At 38.4% G+C, this 19,492-nt stretch overlaps 1 protein-coding gene across 2 annotated transcripts; it reads left to right on the forward strand.

Moving 5' to 3' along the window:
• The first annotated feature begins 564 nt into the window (after nt 1-564).
• ZNF583 (zinc finger protein 583) lies at nt 565-18,019 on the forward strand. 2 transcript variants are annotated; one of them, XM_013048065.2, is made up of 4 exons: nt 565-661; nt 7,845-7,971; nt 8,226-8,324; nt 13,664-18,019. In XM_013048065.2, the coding sequence occupies exons 1-4, from the start codon at nt 653-655 to the stop codon at nt 15,139-15,141; spliced, it is 1,713 nt and encodes a 570-aa protein (XP_012903519.1). In that variant the 5' UTR covers nt 565-652; the 3' UTR covers nt 15,142-18,019. The 2 variants fall into 2 exon arrangements, with proteins under 2 accessions (XP_012903519.1, XP_004776987.1); XM_004776930.2 differs by lacking the exon at nt 565-661 and having other exon boundaries at nt 7,833-7,971; nt 8,229-8,324.
• Nucleotides 18,020-19,492: the final 1,473 nt, after the last annotated feature.

Genomic DNA, 19,492 nt, shown 5'->3' on the forward strand with positions numbered 1-19,492 from the left:
GAGCTAGTGTGCGGTAGACGGTAGCCGAGGGCAGGTGTTCTGATCCCCAGACTTGGCGGTTCTTAGCATTACGCGGCTTTTGAGTTAATTGCTTCGTTCTCCGAGGTTTAGCGGAAAACAACTCTTGAGGAGGAGTTTCAGTGACTGTTAATGCATAGTCCCCTCCCTCATCTCTTCTTGAGGAAACTGCTCAGAAAGTTGAGAGATTGGCTTCCAGGTGCCGTATGTCATAAATCAGGACTGCAAGCAGTGTTCCGGCTCTTTGGCCCACTGTCGTCCAGACCAAAGGATCCCTCTGATGCCTATTCTGTGTAAAGATGCTTTCTCTAAGGCATTGTTTGTAGCTTTATCTTATTTTGAAATAAGGGTGGTAGCATATTCTCTTTTACGATCATTATCTGGTGGGAAGACTAAAAAGTCAGACCTGGATTCCAATTGGGCTCACTTACTACCAGGGAGCCTTGAATAATTACAGTAATTTCACTGACGGACACTTTCCTGTGTGAAGAGGGGAAATAATACTGACTTGATAGTGCCATTTATGGTTTCTTTCTACCTCTCCAGCCTTATTTTTCCAGGCACTGCCCTTCCAGTGAGGAGCTTGAAGTAGGACGACAGAGGAGCTGTCATAAATTCTTAAGTTCTTAAAGCCATGTCCAAGGTAAGGGAGGATTTCTTCTCCCTGAGGTGCTTTGTTTTTCAGGTTTCATAGAAACGTGCTTTTCTTCCGAAATTTCCCAGCTAACAAAGCCGCATTCATTCAGTGACCTTGTACTCATGTTCTCCCAGTCCAGTAAAACGTGGTCCCCAGTGAGGAGGTCTTTTATACTCAGCATTTTCATCCTCATTCAAGAAACAGTTGAGCACTCCTGCAGGTTAGGTGTTCTGTTAGAAGCTCTCAGAAGCAAAAATGCACTCCTTGGTGGGATAGGAGAGTCTTCTACGTAAGGAGTTTGACTCACGGAGGTCAGGGTACATTTTGACATGGTCATTAGCTTAGAGCTTTTTCACAGACCTAGGTTTGAGAGGAAGGCAAGACAAGACAAGGGCTGTTGGGCTATCTTAGTCACGGTGCATGACAAGATCTCTTGCTCAAGGTGATTTTGAAGAGTAGTATGTGTTGGGTTTTGAGTATTAAAGTGTGGGTCAGGGCGCCTGGGTGGCTCAGTGGGTTAAGCCGCTGCCTTCGGCTCAGGTCATGATCTCAGGGTCCTGGGATCAAGTCCCGCATCGGGCTCTCTGCTCAGCAGGGAGCCTGCTTCCTCCTCTCTCTCTGCCTGCCTCTCTGCCTACTTGTGTTCTCTCTCTGTCAAATAATTATAAATAAAATCTTAAAAAAAAAATAAATAAAGTGTGGGTCATGTAGGGCACTCCATCAGCTCTGAAGAATAAGGTTCTATGGGAGTGGTAAGGTCCTGCTACAGGCCATTCTGAGTTATTAGTGGACATTCTGGGTCATCCAGTTAAGATTAGTGGAATTATTTATGGAAAAATAGGACTTTCTTTTGAAAAAATAAGAATAGGAGAGAGTATTTGAATCTACATTTTAAAATGACTGCATACATCTATAATGAAACAATAAATAGTATGGAATGGGAGCCAGAAGAAATAAATGAGAAGATCAATATCTAATGTCTAGAAATAAACACAAGTATAAATAAGAATGGAAAATATTTATTCATTCACTAAATATAGAGTTATTAAAGACTTACTGCTATATACTACATGCTGGAAATAAACACTGTCTTGGTTTTCATGGAGTTTAATGTCTACTAGTTTGTTTATTATATGATAATGTAAGTGACATTATTTTATTCTTTTTTTTCTTAAGTTTTAATTTGTCAGAGAGGGAGAGCACAAGCAGGGGGAGCAGCAGGCAGAGGGAGAAGCAGGCTCCCCACCAAGCAAGGATCCTGATGTGGGCCTCATCCCAGGACCCTGGGATCAAAGACAGACGCCTAACTGACTAAGCCACCCAAGTGTCCCTGTGATATTATTTTTAATCAGTGGAGACTGAATGGATTATTCATTTAGAAAAAAGATTTCTACCTCTCACTTTGAGGTTAAATACATTCTATAGGTTAAATGTAAAAAGTAGGGGCGCCTGGGTGGCTCAGTGGGTTAAAGCCTCTGCCTTCGGCTCAGGTCATGATCCTGGGGTCCTGGGATCGAGCCCCACATCGGGCTCTCTGCTCAGCGGGGAGCCTGCTTCCTCCTCTCTCTCTGCCTGCCTCTCTGCCTATTTGTAATCTCTGTCTGTCAAATAAATAAATAAAATCTTTTTCTTTTTAAATGTAAAAAGTAAAGCCATATGAACTGCTAGATGAAAATATAGAGAATGACTATAAGAGGAAGATGAACCAGAAGCAGAAATCCACTAGAGCAACACTGTCCAGCAGCACTTCCTATGGTAAGGGATGTGTGGGCAGCTCAGTCAGTTAAGTGTCCGCCTTCAGCTCAGATCATGATTCCAGGGTCCTAGGGTCGAGCCCCGCATTGAGTCCTTGCTTGAGGGGAACCTGCTTCTCCCTCTCCTCCCAGCTCAGTGCTGTCTCTCTAATAAATAAATAAAATCTTTAAAAAGGGAGAAAAAAAAATACCTTCCTGCGATGACTGATGACAGAAATGTTCTATATCTGCACTGTCCCATACAGTAGCCACTAGCTACCTGTGGCTATGGAACACTTCAATATACCAGTGTGACTGAGGAACTCAATCTTTAACATTAATTTTTTTTCAATGAATTTTTATTTTAGAATACTTTTAAATTCCAGAAAAATAGTGAATACTAGAGAATATATACCACACTCAATTTCCCTTATTTCTTTAACGTTAATTGATTTAAATTTAAATAGCCACATGTGACTAGTAGCTGTGTATTGGGCAGCATACATCTAGGCTAATAAAATAACAGAGCCAGGTGAATGTAAAATAATATATTCCAGGGGCACCTGGGTGCCTTAGTCGTTAAGCATCTGCCTTCGGCTTAAGTCATGATCCCAGGGTCCTGGGATGGAGGCCAGCATCAGGCTTTCTGCTCAGCGGGAAGCCTGCTTCTCCCTCTCCCACTCCCCCTGCTTGTATTCCCTCTCTCGCTGTGTCTCTATCAAATAAATAAATAAAATTTTGAAAAAAAAAATATATGCCAAGTTTTGGGTGATCTTGTCCAAGTCATTCATTTTACAGATGAGGAAAGACAGGCCAAGGGAGGAAAACGACACACCTACATCACTAGTGATTGTATCAGATGTAGGCAGTTGTAACATATGTTGAAAGTCAGCGTAAATAGAGGCTGATGAGTGATGATTTGAAGAGTGTGTAGAAAATAACGGAGAACTGCGGAACAGTGATGGGGTATATAATTTCCCTTTGCCTGGAACTGTCACTGGCTTCCCAGTGTTCTCTCTACAGTCTACAAGGCCCTGCGTGATCCCCCTCTTGGCTACCCCAGACCTCGTGTTCTCCAGGTCTTCACCTTCCTGTGCTCCAGGCACACTGGTCAGCTTGCTGTTCCGCACACAAGCTCTTGCCTGTCTCTGGACCTTTGCATCTGCTCCTCCCTCTTTTGTAATTCTTTTCCCTTACATCTGGACATGGTTTATTCTCACCTTTAGATTGTTTTTTAAACATTACGCTTCATTGAGGTTTACCTTGACCATCTACCTCATCTAAAACAAACATGCTTCACTCTCAGTCACCCTGGTTTTTTGTCACAGTGTCACTACCTGACATTGTATGACCTGATGTTTAATGATTTTCTCCTCTGTTAGAATCTTAACTCCACAAGAAGAACTGCATTTTGTTTACCTTTGCATTCCCAGTGCTTGGAACACTGTAGGTAGTAGGCATTCAGGAAATATTCATCAAACTAATACATAAATGAAATCTTTAAAAAAAAAAAAAAAAGGGGGCGCCTGGGTGGCTCAGTGGGTTAAGCCGCTGCCTTCGGCTCAGGTCATGATCTCAGCGTCCTGGGATCGAGCCCCGCATCGGGCTCTCTGCTCCACAGGGAGCCTGCTTCCCTTTCTCTCTCTCTGCCTGCCTCTCTGCCTACTTGTGATCTCTGTCTGTCAAATAAATAAATAAAATCTTTAAAAAAAAAAAACTAATACATAAATGAACAAGACTGTGAGTTCCTCATCTGTGAGTATGATCAGAGAGGTAAGAGCCAGCTAATTCTTTTTTCCTGATGCAAAATTGGTAATGGAAAAAGCAGAAAGCAGAGGGTATGACCTGTAGAACAGACAGAGCCCATCAGCCCAAATGCTGTTTCTGGGACCCCGCCCCAGACCTTACGAATCAGGCTCTGATGATGAGGCCCAGGAAACTGCATTTTTATTAAGTCCAAGGATCCTTGCCTCACACAGTTTTTGAAAGCCTCTCATTTCTAAAGATTATATTTAAAGGGTGCCTCTATAAACACTTTCTTGGTTGTCAGCTGTGTGCCTCTCAGCTCTGTGCCAGCCATGATTCTCTGTACTCACAGGAAGGCACTTGAGTGATTCCATGTGCCTCCCCAAATCCCATGTCTTCATCAAAACATTGATTTATAAAAAAATCCAGTCTGAGAATCTTTGTCTTTTAATGAGTGTTTAGTACATTTTCATTTAATGTAATTACTGACATATTTAAGCCCATCATATTGCCGTTTGTTTTCTACTTACTCCATCTCTTCTTTGTTCCTTTATTTCTCCTTGTTTGCCTTCTTTTGGATAAATCAAGTACTTTCTCCTTATCTTATTAATTATACATTATTATTCTTTAAGTGGCCACTATAGGATATTTACCCATTTCTTTTTCTTTTTAAGATTTTATTTATTTATTTGACAGACTGAGATTACAAGTAGGCAGAGAGGCAGTCAGAGAGAGGAGGAAGCAGGTTCCCTACTGAGCAGAGAGCCGGATGTGGGGCTCGATCCCCGGACCCTGGAATCATGACCTGAGCCAAGGCAGAGGCTTTAACCCACTGAGCCACCCAGGTGCCCCTACCCATTTCTAATTATGTAATTATGTTTTTTTCTTTCTTCCTTCTGTAATCCTCCTTCTATAATTAGTATCCTTACTACTTTCCTGGACAAAAAATGACCTCAATAGTGGTTTAACTCCAACTTATCATTAGTAGTAGATATTATATTTATAGTTATTCCTTTGAGGCTCTTGATTTTTTCTTGATTTTCATTTCCGTTTCCTTCTACTTGAAGAACAATTAGTATTTCTTTGCAGGTCAACACTTTAGTCCCAGACTGAATTATCTTTTCATTAGCTCCTAGTCTTGCTAGATCAAAAAGTGTAATTTAAAATTTTTTCTGAGGTCAAGTAAGTTTGGGAAATCCTAGTCTCAGTGGAGAGAATACCTCCTTGGATTTATTTTAAGGAAACAGAGACTTTTGTTGAATCTTTAATTCATACAGTAGTATTATATGAGAACTGCACTGTAACATTTAAAAATAGTGTGCATCACTGTTCTCACATCATAGTGAAAAATTCGGATTCATGTAAATGAAAATAAACAGGGAGTTAGTAAAGATAATGGCATATTTATACCACGTAATGTTATCTACTTAACAAAAGTGATGTTATAATGAACACGGATAATCATCGACATGTCCGTATAAGGAATTATTTGAACAAATATATACTAGCTGTAAATTTTTATTGTTTCTAGGAAGAAGGGTGACATTGTGGGTAGATGTGGGGATGGAGGACTTGCAATTTATAAAAAGGAAAAATCATTGAGGGTAGAAATACTGGACATTATTTGTTAAGTTTCCTTAATGATTATAAATTGTATGAAATTCCTGTTTTATCAAATAAAAATAAATACTAAAACATTTTAAAGATATTCAAGTCCCATTGAATGGCTAAGAGGAAAAGGTCAAGCAGACAGTTGAAACCTGGAATCCATTAGTTTGTGTGTGAAGCTAAACAAGGTTTTTTAAGGACTTTAGCTAGCAAAAGCTGCCTCGTCTCTGTTTACTGAGGAAATGTGTGTAGAACATTTTTGTTTGCACAAAATATTAGTTTATACTTAAGTGTTTGAGTTTTAATGGAATTGATGACTGACAGTAGCTAGCCTTGTCTAGGACAAGTTTCATCTTTTAAGACTCAGTTCATGTTCCCTTCCTTCCTTGAAGCTTTTACTCACTTCCCGTATTTCCCAGTGTTAAGAAGTGTTTTAGAGATGGAGGCTTGTGAGATCAAGCTGATGCAAGTAACTGATGTTTCTTGGAGGCAAACTTCTGCTTCCCTTATAGTCTCCTTAAACATTTTTGTCCATTAATGGGTACTAGCAATTCACATATGAACTCATTTTCTCCATTAAAAATGTTTCTGCATAAAATCATTGATGTGCTTAAATGCATTGTCAATTGGACCATTACTCTGCAGAGTCACACTTAATAGGAATGATGTTCATATTCAATAACCACTGAGGCAAGGGCACACACCAGAACTTACCCCAGCTGGGAAACTGGAGGCTGCTGCTGTGCTGGGCGTTCCCCTTTAAGTTGCTGGGTTGTGGGGAGATCTGTGATGGTCACTAGCAGGGCTCAGTGCAGTAGCTGTTTACCAACCAGTGGCACTGTTTCAGGATTTAACAAGTCAGTTCAGCCCTTCAGATGTGTACCATTAATTGCATCTGTGTATCAGCCCAGATAAGGAGCACACACTGCTCTGTGACATGCCACACCACAGCCACGTAAAGCAAACCGTATGAGGGGCGCCTGGGTGGCTCAGTGGTTTGGGCTGCTGTCTTCGGCTCGGGTCATGATCTCAGGGTCCTGGGATCGAGCCCTGCATCGGGCTCTCTGCTCCGCAGGGAGCCTGCTTCCCTCTCTCTCTCTGCCTGCCTCTCTGCCTACTTGTGATCTCTGTCAAATAAATAAATAAAATCTTTAAATAAAAAAAAAAAAGCAAACCGTATGAAAGCCCTAGGAAGTCTGCAGCAGATGTGCCTCATGCGGAAGAACACCCGTTTTGAATTTTTAGGAAGCAGACAAGGTCTTCTTCCAGGTTATAAAGATCCTTTATTCAACGGAGTATTACTTGAGAACTGTACTTTAACATTTTAAAAACTCACATATGAGACCTGCACAACTGGGTATGTTCCTCTAGTGAGAGCTGTGAGGATTTTTTGTTGTACTTCATGATCACATCTGAAATGTTCACTAATAGTGCTTAAAATTACTATTATTTTATCTTTGTTACAGCTACCAACTGTCTTTGAAACTCAGTGGGGTTAGCAAGAGCTGGTGGATAATCTTATTGCCCTTGTCGTTCTCTTACGGTGTATATTCATTTAAGTTATATTTTTGCAAAATCACTGTAGAACTTGCTTAAATTTTTATTACCTGTATGTTTAGTTTTAGGAAATCAGTATTACAAGCATCAAATATATTTATGTATGTACTGATCCAGCTGGAACATTAGCCATTCCATTGAAGAGCTCGGGAAATGTAGGTTTAGACCACCTACAAATTACAGGGTGAAACTCATGTTCCCGCCTACTCCTTAAAGCCTTTCTTCACTGCTCTAGTCTATCCTGATTTTCCATATTGAGAAATGCATTAGCATTTAGTATGAATAAGTTATTTTGCTCATTTGCTCTTTTCCCCATCAATAGAGAGAGGCTATGTTAGAAATAGTATACTTTCCATGAGAAAATATTAAAACCAAGCACAGAGAATTTTAGAAATTGCTTGACATGTAGAGAACCTAAAATATTGCCAGAAAGTTTTGCTATATGCAATATTTCTTTCCAAAAGTACAAATTAACTCTTCAAACTATGCCAATCTGAGGTGAAAAGGCTAGTTGAGCATAAAAGAATATATTCATGTCATTTCAGGTTTTGGTGACATTTGGGGATGTGGCTGTAGATTTCTCTCAAGAGGAGTGGAAATGGCTGAACCCTGCTCAGAGGAATTTGTACAGAAAGGTGATGTTGGAGAACTATAGGAGCCTGGTATCACTGGGTAAGGAGCTTCCCCAAAATTCAGAATCCACACATAGGGCTTCTTTCCAATGTTTGGGAAGCCTCCGATTTACTTCACTAAGTTTCCCTTTCTTGTGCTTCCCAAAATAGGCTGAGTTTGTAGAACTGGCAGCTTCACGGGATTGTTGTTACAACATCACTTTCCCCTTTCTTCAGAATACTTCACCTCGCCCTCTGCTTCCTTCTATAATGTGACTTATGGGCCCAGCTAATTCCCCCTTTATTTCTTGTAAGCAGGAGTTTCAGTTTCTAAGCCAGATGTGATCTCATTATTGGAACAAGGAAAAGAACCCTGGATGGTGAAGAAGGAGGGGACAAGAGGCACATGCCCTGGTGAGTGGGAAAGAACTAGAAAGGTAGAAGAGGCCATTGTGAGGAAAAGCTCAGCTGTTCTGAGAGGTTCCAGCTTATCATTGATGTTTCCTGGGTAATTTTTCTTAAAGGTGTAAGGCCTGGGAGGAAGCACTGAGGTGCCATTAGCATGATCTCCCTAACTTATTCTCCTTGTATATATTCTCTCACAAATTATGTTCTTCTCTGATAACCTTTTCCTATTCTCTGGGTCCAAAATGTCAGTGTCTGCTTGTTATTGCTTTTTAGTTTTGCATAAGTTGCTCCATTGTACTTTAAAAAATCTAGACACGCAATGTCTATTTTTTCATTTTCACTCATTCCTTTTAGAATGGTTTGATTCATCTATTCATTCACTTACTCTTTTACCAAGATTCATTTAGTGTTTACTTTGAGAAAATTATTCTGCTAAATTCTCAAGATTATTTAGAGGCTTATTAACCATCACAGAAAGAATTTCCAGTTATATTTTCAAGTCTGGGTAACTGGAAAGTGAGATGGTTTAATAGAAAAAAGAATATACTGGTAGGGGGGAAAGATGATAATTTGACTTAGGACATGAGACTTATTTTTACAAGATGGAGAAACTTCTGAGTGAAGAAACACAGCATGCCACTAGATAGGGACAGGCTCAGAAAAAAGTGATTTAGAGATGCCACTATGAATGGATGAGATCACTTAGTTTTACAGTTTGAGATAAAACCTGGCATGAGGGCTTTTTTGGGAAAGTGGATCTTTGACAACTTTCTGAATGTTCTCTCTGGTAGTCTCTTTACAGTTTCTGTGTTGGGTGAAATTTTACAAATTTTTACTTTTCCAAATAACTATCTCTTAATTTATGTTATCAAATGTATTTCCATGAATCTGAAGAATATAATCTTATAATTCTTTTTTTATAGCTATAGTTTTCAACTTTATTTTGTATAGCTGTTCTTTTTTAAAAAATTATTAAGTAAGCTAGACATTAATTTTATTTTTAAAATCCAGCTTTATGGATTTATTAGTGTTACCATTATTCACTTTTCCAATTCTTTATTTTCTGCTTTCCCTAATGCAATTATTCTCATTTTCTAAGGTTTATTTTTTTTCTCCATTTTGCTGAAACAAATGCGTAATCTATTTGTTTACTTGTCTTATTCACTAATTAGGGGCTATGAATTTTCCTCTGAAATATAGCTTCAGCTGTCCTCCAGATACTCTAATACTCACTATTTTTGTTATTGCTGTTTCCTAGATAACCTACTTTTTAAAAAATTCTCTTTTACACGAGAGTTGTTTAAAAGTAAGTTTTCTGGGGGCACCTGGATGGTGCAGTCAGTTAAACATCCATCTCTTGATTTTGGGTCATGATCTCAGAGTCATGGGATTGAGCCCTGCGTGGGGCTCTCTGCTGAATGGGAAGTCTGAGTGTCTCTCTCTCCCTCTACCCTTCCCCCCTCATATTCACATGCTCTCTCTCTCCTTCTGTGGAATGAATAAATAAATCTTTAAAAAAAAGAAATTTTTCTGGTTTTAATGTATTTTGATCAAATAGGACTAGTATTAATTCTTTGACACTTAAGGATTTTGTATGGCATAATATATAGTTGGTGTCTATAAAATGTTCCATAGGTTCCAAGGTTAAGTTCTATTTTCAGTGTTAAGAGACTATTACATGAGTTTTACTATTTCTATGTTATTGAAGTCTATCTTTACTTACCTTTCTTGTTTCCATCTGTATTTTTCTTAATAACTTTATTAAGGAATTATTACATGTAGTAAATTGCATCCATATACTCCTACAATGTGACGAATTCTGACTGTTGTATATACCCATGAAACCATTACCACAGTCAAGAAATACAGTATTTCCATCACCCCAAAAAGACCACCTATGCCACCTTGCAGTCCATTTTTGTCCTCCTGGCTTCAAACACTAATCTGATCTTTGTCATTTTAGACTAGTTTCCATCTGAACTAAATGGATTCATATAATATATATTGTTGTGTCTGGTTTATTTTACTCATAATTTTGAAAATCACCCATATTTTTGCATGTATGACTACTTTATGCATTTTATTGCTGAGTAGTATTCTACTGTGTAGACATCCCATGTTTTGTGTTTCCTTTCATCTGTTCATGGGAATTTGGGTTGTTTCAGGTTTGGGCTATTATAAATAAAGTTGCTGTGAAGCTGTCATTTACAGGACTTTGTGTGCATGTATGTTGTCATTTCTCTTGGGTAAATATCTGAACATGCAAAGAGTTAAACAAAAGGAATAGGTTTAACTTTCTAAGAAGCTGCCAGTTTTCCAAAGTGTACCATTTTCATCCCCAACAGCAATGTATGAGACTTCCATTTCCTCTGTATCTACACACCTTTGTATTTTCAGTTTTTACTTTTACTCATTCTGATGGTTGTGTTGTGGTATCTCATTGTGGTTTTTATATGCAATTCTCTGATGACATAATGTTGAATGTCTTTTCATGTGCTTATTGGCCATTCATATCTTTTGTTAAGTGTTCAACTCTTTTGCCCATGTTTTAAGAAGATTTATTTATTTGACAGTGATCACAAGTAGGCAGAGAGCAGACGGGGGGTGCGAGGAAGCAGGTTCCCTGCCAAGCATAGAGCCCGATGCGGGGCTTGATCCCAGGACCCTGAGATCACGACCAGAGCCAAAGTCAGAGGCTTAACCCACTAAGCCACCCAGGTGCCCTTGCCCATGTTTTATTGTTTTGTTTTTCTCATGAGCAAATTGTTAAGAGTTCTTTATGTAATTTTTAAAAAAGATTTTATTTATTTATTTGACAGACATCACAACTAGAGATCACAAGACAGAGAGGCAGGCAGAGAGAGAGGGGAAAGCAGGCTCCCCACTGAGCAGAAAGCCTGATGTGGGGCTTGATCCCAGCACCTGGGATCATGACCTGAGCTGAAGGCAGAGGCTTAATCAACTGAGCCACCCAGGCGACCTATAAATAGAATTCTTAAGAATTCCATTTTTCACTTGCTTGTTGCTAGTATGCAAAAATGTATATTTTATATTAACCTTATATCTTATGATCTTGATAGATTTATGTCTATAGTTTATTTCTTCCTTTCTAATCTTACAGGTTTTTTTTTTCCTTGACTTACTGCAGTAGCAAGGACATCTTCTACAATGGTGAAAAGAATTATTAGGAGTAGATATACTTGGATTATTCTCAATCTTAAGGGAAAATGCATTCAGTCCTTCACCATCAAGTTGATGTTTCATAGATGCCCTTATCAGCTTTGTTTTGTTTTGTTTTGTTTTTGCCCTTTATCAATTTGACAAAGTTTTCTATTCCTGGTTTTGCTAAGAAGTTTTATAATAAACAGATGTTGAATTTAGCCAAATACTCTTTCTACATCTATTGAAATAATCATATGATTTTCCAACTTTAATCCGTTAATGTGGTGAATTACACTGGCTTTCACATATTAAACCAATCTTGCATTCCTGGGATAAGCTCTTCTTAGTAATTATACTTTCATATTTTCCTGGATTTGATTTGCAGTAATTTTACTAAAGGTTTTACATTTATGTTCATGTATTACATTGTTTTATAAACCATTAATAGTAACTTTGGTTTTATTACAAATGTGAGAAACCACTGGAAAGTCTTGAGCAGAATACATGATTTGATTGGGGAATGGAAAGAAGGTGGCAAGTTAAGCCCTGTGGCAGGTTCATAAAATCAAGCAGTTTGATACAAAATTACTTTTTGTAAGTAGGCTCCACACTCTAGAGTCCAATGTGGGGCTTGAACTCACAACCCTGAGATCAAGAACTGAGCTGAGATCAAGAGTTGGACACTTAACTGACTAAGCCACCCAGGTACCCTATATAAAATTACTCTCATGTGAAGGCATTTTAGCTTGGGGTCAAAACTGAAAATTTACATTTCATGGGCACCTGGGTGGCTCATTTGGTTACACATCTGCCTTTGGCTCAGGTCCTGATCCTGGAGTCCTAGGATGGAATCCTGCATTGAGGTCCCCACTCCGTGGGGAGTCTGCTTCTTCCTCTCCCTTTGTCCTTCCCCCAACTTGTGCTGACTAGCTCTCTCAAATAAATAAAATATTTAAAATTTACATTTGGTTGAAATATATCACATAGAAAATGCCTGACAAGAAGACTTTTTTAAAAAAAGATTTTATTGGGGCGCCTGGGTGGCTCAGTGGATTAAGTCGCTGCCTTCGGCTCAGGTCATGATCTCAGTGTCCTGGGATCGAGCCCCGCATCGGGCTCTTTGCTCAGCGGGAGCCTGCTTCTCTCTCTCTCTCTCTCTCTGCCTGACTCTCCACCAACTTGTGATCTCTCTCTCTGTCAACTAAATAAATAAAATCTTTAAAAAAAAAAAAAGATTTTATTTATTTAGTTGACAGACAGAGATGACAAGCAGGCATAGAGGCAGGCAGAGAGAGAGGAGGAAACAGGCTCCACGCTGAGCAGAGAGCCTGATGCGGAACTCGATCCCAGGACCCTGGGATCATGACCTGAGCCGAAGGCAGAGGCTTAATCCACTGAGCCACGCAGGCGCCCAAGAAGACTTTTTTTAAAAAGTAGGCTGCACACCCAATTTGGGGCTTGAACTAATGACCCCAAGAGAAAGAGTCACATGCTCCACTGACTGAGCCAGCCATATGCCCCCAAAAAAGACATTTTCTAAGCTACAGAAGTTCAGCCATAGTTGGCATGTACAACCTAAAGCAAATAGTACCTGGTGTATCTCTGGGTTTGGGGATCTTATGGAAATTTTTTTTTTCAGCCACACTGACCTTATGAAATTGACTTTTTAAAGATAATGAACTTAGCTTGAATGAAGTATAACCTGAGGCAAGGAAGGAAGGGTATTTGGAGACTGTAATATTAAACTAGATAAAAAATTATTGGGATTTTAAATAGCTTCTTCAGTTTCTAATTTATATCTGAATTCTTAGTTTTTCATTCTTTATAATCTCATACGTTTTATTTTATTTTAAGGATTCTTATTATTTATTTGACAGAGAGAGACACAGTGAGAGAGGAAACACAAGCAGGGGGAGTGGGAGAGGGAGAAGCAGACTCCCCACAGAGTAGGGAGCCTGATGCAGGGCTCAAACCCAGGACCCTGGGATCACGACCTGAGCCAAAGGCAGACGCTCAACAACTGAGCCACACAGGTGCCCTAATCTCATACTTTTTAGACTGCATCTTAACAGCTGTTAAATCCCCAAACTTCTTATGTATTTTATTCACCGATTTTTCTTTTAGAAGTTCTTCTCTTCTGATGAACAAATACAAAAGATGTTTGTTTTTTTGATATCTTTTAGATTGGGAGTATACATTTGAAAACAATGAGTTTTCATCAAAGCAAGTTATTTATGAAGAAACGTCCAAACTAGTGAAAATGGGAAGAAGCCATCTTAGTTACAGCCTTGACTGCCCCAGTTTGAGAGAAGACTGTAAAAGTGAGGACTGGCTTAAGAACCAGTCAGGAAGTCAGGAAGTACATTCCAGACAACTGATCATCACTCATAAAGGAATCCTTACTGAAGATCCAAGTAATGAATATACTAAATCTTGGCAAACTTTCCATCAGGATGCAATATTTGATATACAAAAGACTTTTCCCACCAAAGAAAGAGTACATAAGCATGAACCACAAAAGAGAAGTTACCGGAAAAAATCTGTTGAAATGAAACATAAGAAAGTCTATATGCAGAAGAAACTTTTGAAATGTAATGAATGTGAGAAAGTTTTCAACCAGAGCTCATCCCTTACTCTTCATCAGAGAATTCATACTGGAGAGAAACCCTATGCATGTGTTGAATGTGGGAAAACCTTCAGCCAGAGTGCAAACCTCGCTCAACATAAGAGAATACATACTGGTGAGAAACCCTATGAATGTAAAGAATGTAGGAAAGCCTTCAGCCAGAATGCACACCTTGCTCAACATCAGAGAGTTCATACTGGAGAGAGACCTTATCAGTGTAAAGACTGTAAAAAAGCCTTCAGTCAAATTGCACACCTGGCTCAACATCAGAGAGTTCATACTGGAGAGAGACCTTTTGAATGTATTGAATGTGGAAAAGCCTTCAGTAACGGTTCATTTCTTGCTCAGCATCAGAGAATCCATACAGGAGAGAAACCCTATGTATGTAATGTGTGTGGGAAAGCCTTTAGCCATCGTGGATACCTAATTGTACATCAGAGAATTCATACTGGAGAGAGACCGTATGAATGTAAGGAATGTAGAAAAGCTTTCAGCCAATATGCACACCTTGCTCAACATCAGAGAGTTCATACTGGAGAAAAACCTTACGAATGTAAAGTATGCAGGAAAGCCTTCAGCCAGATTGCATACCTTGATCAACATCAGAGGGTTCACACTGGAGAGAAACCCTATGAGTGTGCTGAATGTGGGAAGGCCTTTAGCAATAGTTCGTCACTTGCACAACATCAGAGAAGTCATACTGGAGAAAAACCTTATATGTGCAAGGAATGTAGGAAAACATTTAGCCAGAATGCAGGCCTTGCTCAACATAAGCGAATTCATACTGGAGAGAAACCTTATGAATGTAACATTTGTGGGAAGGCCTTTAGCTATAGTGGATCTCTTACTCTACATCAAAGAATTCATACAGGAGAGAGACCCTATGAATGTAAGGATTGCAGAAAATCTTTCAGGCAGCGTGCCCATCTTGCCCAGCACGAGAGAATTCATACTATGGAGTCATTCTTGACTCCTTCCACTCCCTCACCCGCCATGTCCAATCAGTTGCCGAGACCTGTTGGTTTTATCTCCTAAATATGCCTTGAATCTGACTCCTTTAATCCATTTCCATTCCATCATCTTTGTCCATTACACAGTAATCTACTTCATATGCACTATGGAAATAGCTTCTGATGGGTCTCCCTGTATTTACCATTTCCTTTGTCAGTTGCCTCCACTGTGGTCAAACTTGTATTTTAAAGGTTCATATAGCTTCCTCATCGATACCCTTCACTGGTACCCCATAGTTCTTAGGTAAAAGCACACAGTCCTCAGAACAGCCTAAAAGACCCTCCTGCCCCAAATACCTTGTCCCAGTATACCTTCCAGTGAACCAATTTCATGTCAAAATCCATCTCATTCTTTGGCTATTTATCCAGAATTAAGAACTCATATTCCAGCATCAAACCAATCTAGGTTCTGATCCCTGCTCATCCATTTTCTAAACCTCTAGTTTCAGAGAAACACTTTGTTCTTTGTAAGGTTCAGTCTTCTTATTTATATTACGGAAATAATAGTACTACCTCAAAAGCTGACGGGAGGATTAAATGAGAGAATGCATGTAAATTGCTCAGAGTGCCTAGTATAATCATTTAATAAATGTTACCATAAAATAAAAAGATGCTGTGGTATACAAAGAGGACCTGATCATCTCAGAAAGGTTCATCTGAGAAACAAAATCAGCAGCAGTTCAAGACTGAAGAGATTATAAAGAACTGGGATTAGGAACAGTTCTGAAGGTGGGTGATAAAAGTATCTAACACAGTAGCACTGATGTTAAAGTCCATAATGATATAGAGTAAGGCATGACTTTGTTGGTAAGAAGAACTAACTTCATTAGATACTCAACAGTTCTAAGAAGCCAGATTTTAAAAATCAGAAGTAATAAGTAGAATTTACTGAGATATATTCATCATTTGCAGTAAGACAAAGGCAAAATAGATATTTTTTTAAAAGACAGAAAAATCAATAACCAAAGAATAGAAAATAAAATATAAATTTGATGCCCTCTCCTAATTCTAGGTGGTTGAACTATATTAAATCCATGTTGTTTAAAACTGAAAATATTGTTAAGGTAGTTTTAAACTATAATTCCTAAAACTAGAGGAGAAGAAAATTACAGACCAATACTCATAAACTGGTGGCCCACAAACATGTTTGACTTGGTACTCATCAAGTTTAAGATGAATTTAAAAAAAAAAAAAGAATACAAATAACTTTATTTGGGCATGTGTTTTCCAGTTCCACAGTTCAAACCATTCCTCCTTCCTGTACATGGGACTTATTTTACATTTTGTATTACTTCCTGACTCCTGGAGGCTTTGAATATACAATCACCTTAGTAACTAATTCACATATGAATATAGGTACAAAGAAACTGATGAAATGGAGGGTGAAAATGAAGACTTGAATAGACACTTTATCCTGCAGGGGAAGACTATTCTCAAGATGTTAGAAGGCCCCAAATTAATCTACAGATTCTTTGTACCTATCAAAATCCTAAGAATTTTTTAAGGTCTGAAACATTGTGTGCATGTGAACATACACACCTATACATTCATACAAACATATATATAAATAAAAGTAATTTGTCAATGGCTTAACAGTATCGTTAAAACTGATTCTGCTCTGTACAAAACCAGTTTCTTCAATCTTTTATCCAAATGTGTATGAGTTATTAGAGGACACAGTAACATAATTCATAATCATAATTCCTAAACAAGATATGAGATCCAGAAGCAACACACATAAGATTCTAGGTTTGACTATGTAAGAACTTTATTAGGCTTTTATATAGTCAAGAGTATAAACACAGAGTTTTTAAATATCAGTATTAGAAGTAATTATTACAACATACATGAAATCTATATCCTTAACATAAAAGTGCTCCTACAAATCACTTAGAAAATGACACTACTATTCCCATGGCAAAGGATATAAAGAAGTAACAGGGAATGAATGTAAGATAAATACTGAACGTCACTAGAATCAGAAGAAATACAAGTTAAACGAATGAACTATCCATCTGTCAATATCCGATTGATAAAAAATACACATTGCAAAAACAGGAAAGGAGTAGATGTGGGAGTGTGAATTTGTACACATTTTTGGAAAGGCAACTTGTCAATATCAGAATTTTCATTAGAAAAATCAAGATTTTCTTTTGTAGTTAACAAACAGTATATAAATTTACCTTCCTTCCATATCCCATTAAATGGATAATATAATGTAAAAGATACCAAACAAAGTTCAGAAAACAGGGTTATCAGTGGATGAAAAGAGGAACAAATAAAAGACAAAAGGGAGGAGAGTGTTCCTTCATGAAATGTAGCAGAGGTTGCTGCGCCCTGAAATGTTTGAATGATAGGGATTTCAGTAACAGGAGCCACTCTGCCCAAATGCTGTGTACATCCCCAGAGGACACTGAACTTCAAGCTGGTTTGTATATAGAGGCTGGGGGTTGTGGGGAGGTTGGTAATGAGGAAAAACAATGACAAGACTGTGAAAGGCATTTCTATGTGGAAGCCAACAGTTTCCTTACTCCACCCTCTCTTCTAGAAATTGAATAGGATCCTTACTTCACACCATCCACAAAAAGGGAGTTCCAATCGATTAAAATCTTAAATGTAAAACTAACAAGTAAAAGTATTATAAGAAAATACAGTAGGATATATTAATTGGTGTTGGACATAGGTTTGCAAAAACGATGATACTCTTAAAATATAAAACAACAAAAAGGAGGAAATTCTTTGTAATATAATACAAAGGGAAAGATGTAAGAACACCTATAAATAAGCAAAGGCCAACTAAGCAAGTATAAAAATGGACAAAATATGAGAATAGGCAAATCATAGAAGAAACGGGTAGCTGATGAGTCTCTGCCTAACCTCACTGGTATTGAAATGCCAATTTAAATAGTGTACTCTGAAAAAGTGGCGGCTGCGCGGAGCAGGAAGAACTCACTGCCGCTTTGGAGGCAGTGAAGTTTTTAAGGTGTTCACCACAGTCCAGTCCCTTTGGAGGGCAGTATGATTAGTATGTGAAACATTGGAAACAATCTAAAGTTCCATGGGGCTTGATCAGAAATATTAGCAGCAGTTTGAAACAATGCACCAAGGATACTGACTTGGATGGATTTGACTAAAGGGCATCGAAACAGCAAATTTTGTAGACTTGCGTAGTATTAAATGTTTTTAAAACTTTTCTAATGCATTTAAATAAGTGTGCAAATGTTTCAAAAAGGTTCTGGAGAGACACACCCAAATGATAAGTGTTCCTTCTAGGGAGGAGACTGGGATTGGATATTCTGGTTAAGAGGACCCTTCCTATTCGGGAAACTGATCTATATGTACCTAGGGTAAACAAGCCGTATCATTTTTTTTTTTAAAGTAATTTCTACACCCAATATAGGGCTGAAACAACACCAGGATAAGAGTCACATACTCTATTGACTGAGCCAGCCAGATACCACAAGCCGTATCATTCTTGAATATTGGAACATTTAAGGATCATAACATATGAAGAAAACTATCAGGATGATAAGGACCAAAAGATAGAACTAAACCTACAGTGAAGAAAGTTATGTAATGATAGAAGAAAACTAAAAATTTATGTCAGATTTGAACAGGTAAATATGGAAAGCTCTAAAAAAAAGAATTAGAGGGACGCCTGGGTGGTTCAGTTGGCTAAAAGTCTACTGTCGGCTCAGGTCATGATCTTCTTGGGATCAAGCCCCATGTCATGCTCCCTGGTGAGCAGGGACTCTGCTTCTTTCTCTACCCCTCCCCAGGCTTGTGCTCTTTCAAATAAATAATTAAAAAAAAAGAATTAGATAGTATTGTACACCTGAAACTAATATTTAAACAATGCTAACTAAATGCTGGAGTTAAAATGTTTAAAAATCACTTTTTTAAAGAAGAATATGTGCAGAAAATAATCACCCGTTTTCTAGGAAGGAAAGATAAGTCAGAACGCCTAAAAATGAAAAGATGTTATTGCTGTAATAAACTTAATAGAAGTTTAAAGGAAAATTAAAACTTTCCAAATTCATAAAAAGAAAATAAGAAACAAAAGGACATAGAAGTTTAATTAATAGGAGTTTCAGAAAAGTTTACAGAGAAAGTATAAGGGATATACCAAATAAATAATTGGAATCTTTTTTTTTTTTTAGATTTTATTTATTTATTTGACAGAGATCACAAGTAGGCAGAGAGGACAGGCAGAGACAGAGAGAGGGGGAAGCAGGCTCCCCACTGAGCAGAGAGCCCTATGTGGGGCTCGATCCCAGGACCCCGGGATCATGACCCGAGCCGAAGGCAGAGGCTTTAATCCACTGAGCCACCCAGGCGCCCCAGTGATTGGGAATGCTTCCAAACTGAAGAAAGTT

This window comes from Mustela putorius, unplaced genomic scaffold (genome assembly GCF_011764305.1).
Source record: "Mustela putorius furo isolate JIRA1106 unplaced genomic scaffold, ASM1176430v1.1 tig00000196_pilon_pilon_pilon, whole genome shotgun sequence".
Lineage (NCBI taxonomy): Eukaryota > Metazoa > Chordata > Mammalia > Carnivora > Mustelidae > Mustela > Mustela putorius.

Excerpts from the sequence above, each read along its gene's own strand:
- ZNF583 (XM_013048065.2), top strand. Across the intron at positions 7,972-8,225 it reads TAGGAGCCTGGTATCACTGG|CAGGAGTTTCAGTTTCTAAG; the intron begins GTAAGGAGCTTC and ends ATTTCTTGTAAG. Across the intron at positions 8,325-13,663 it reads GACAAGAGGCACATGCCCTG|ATTGGGAGTATACATTTGAA; the intron begins GTGAGTGGGAAA and ends GATATCTTTTAG.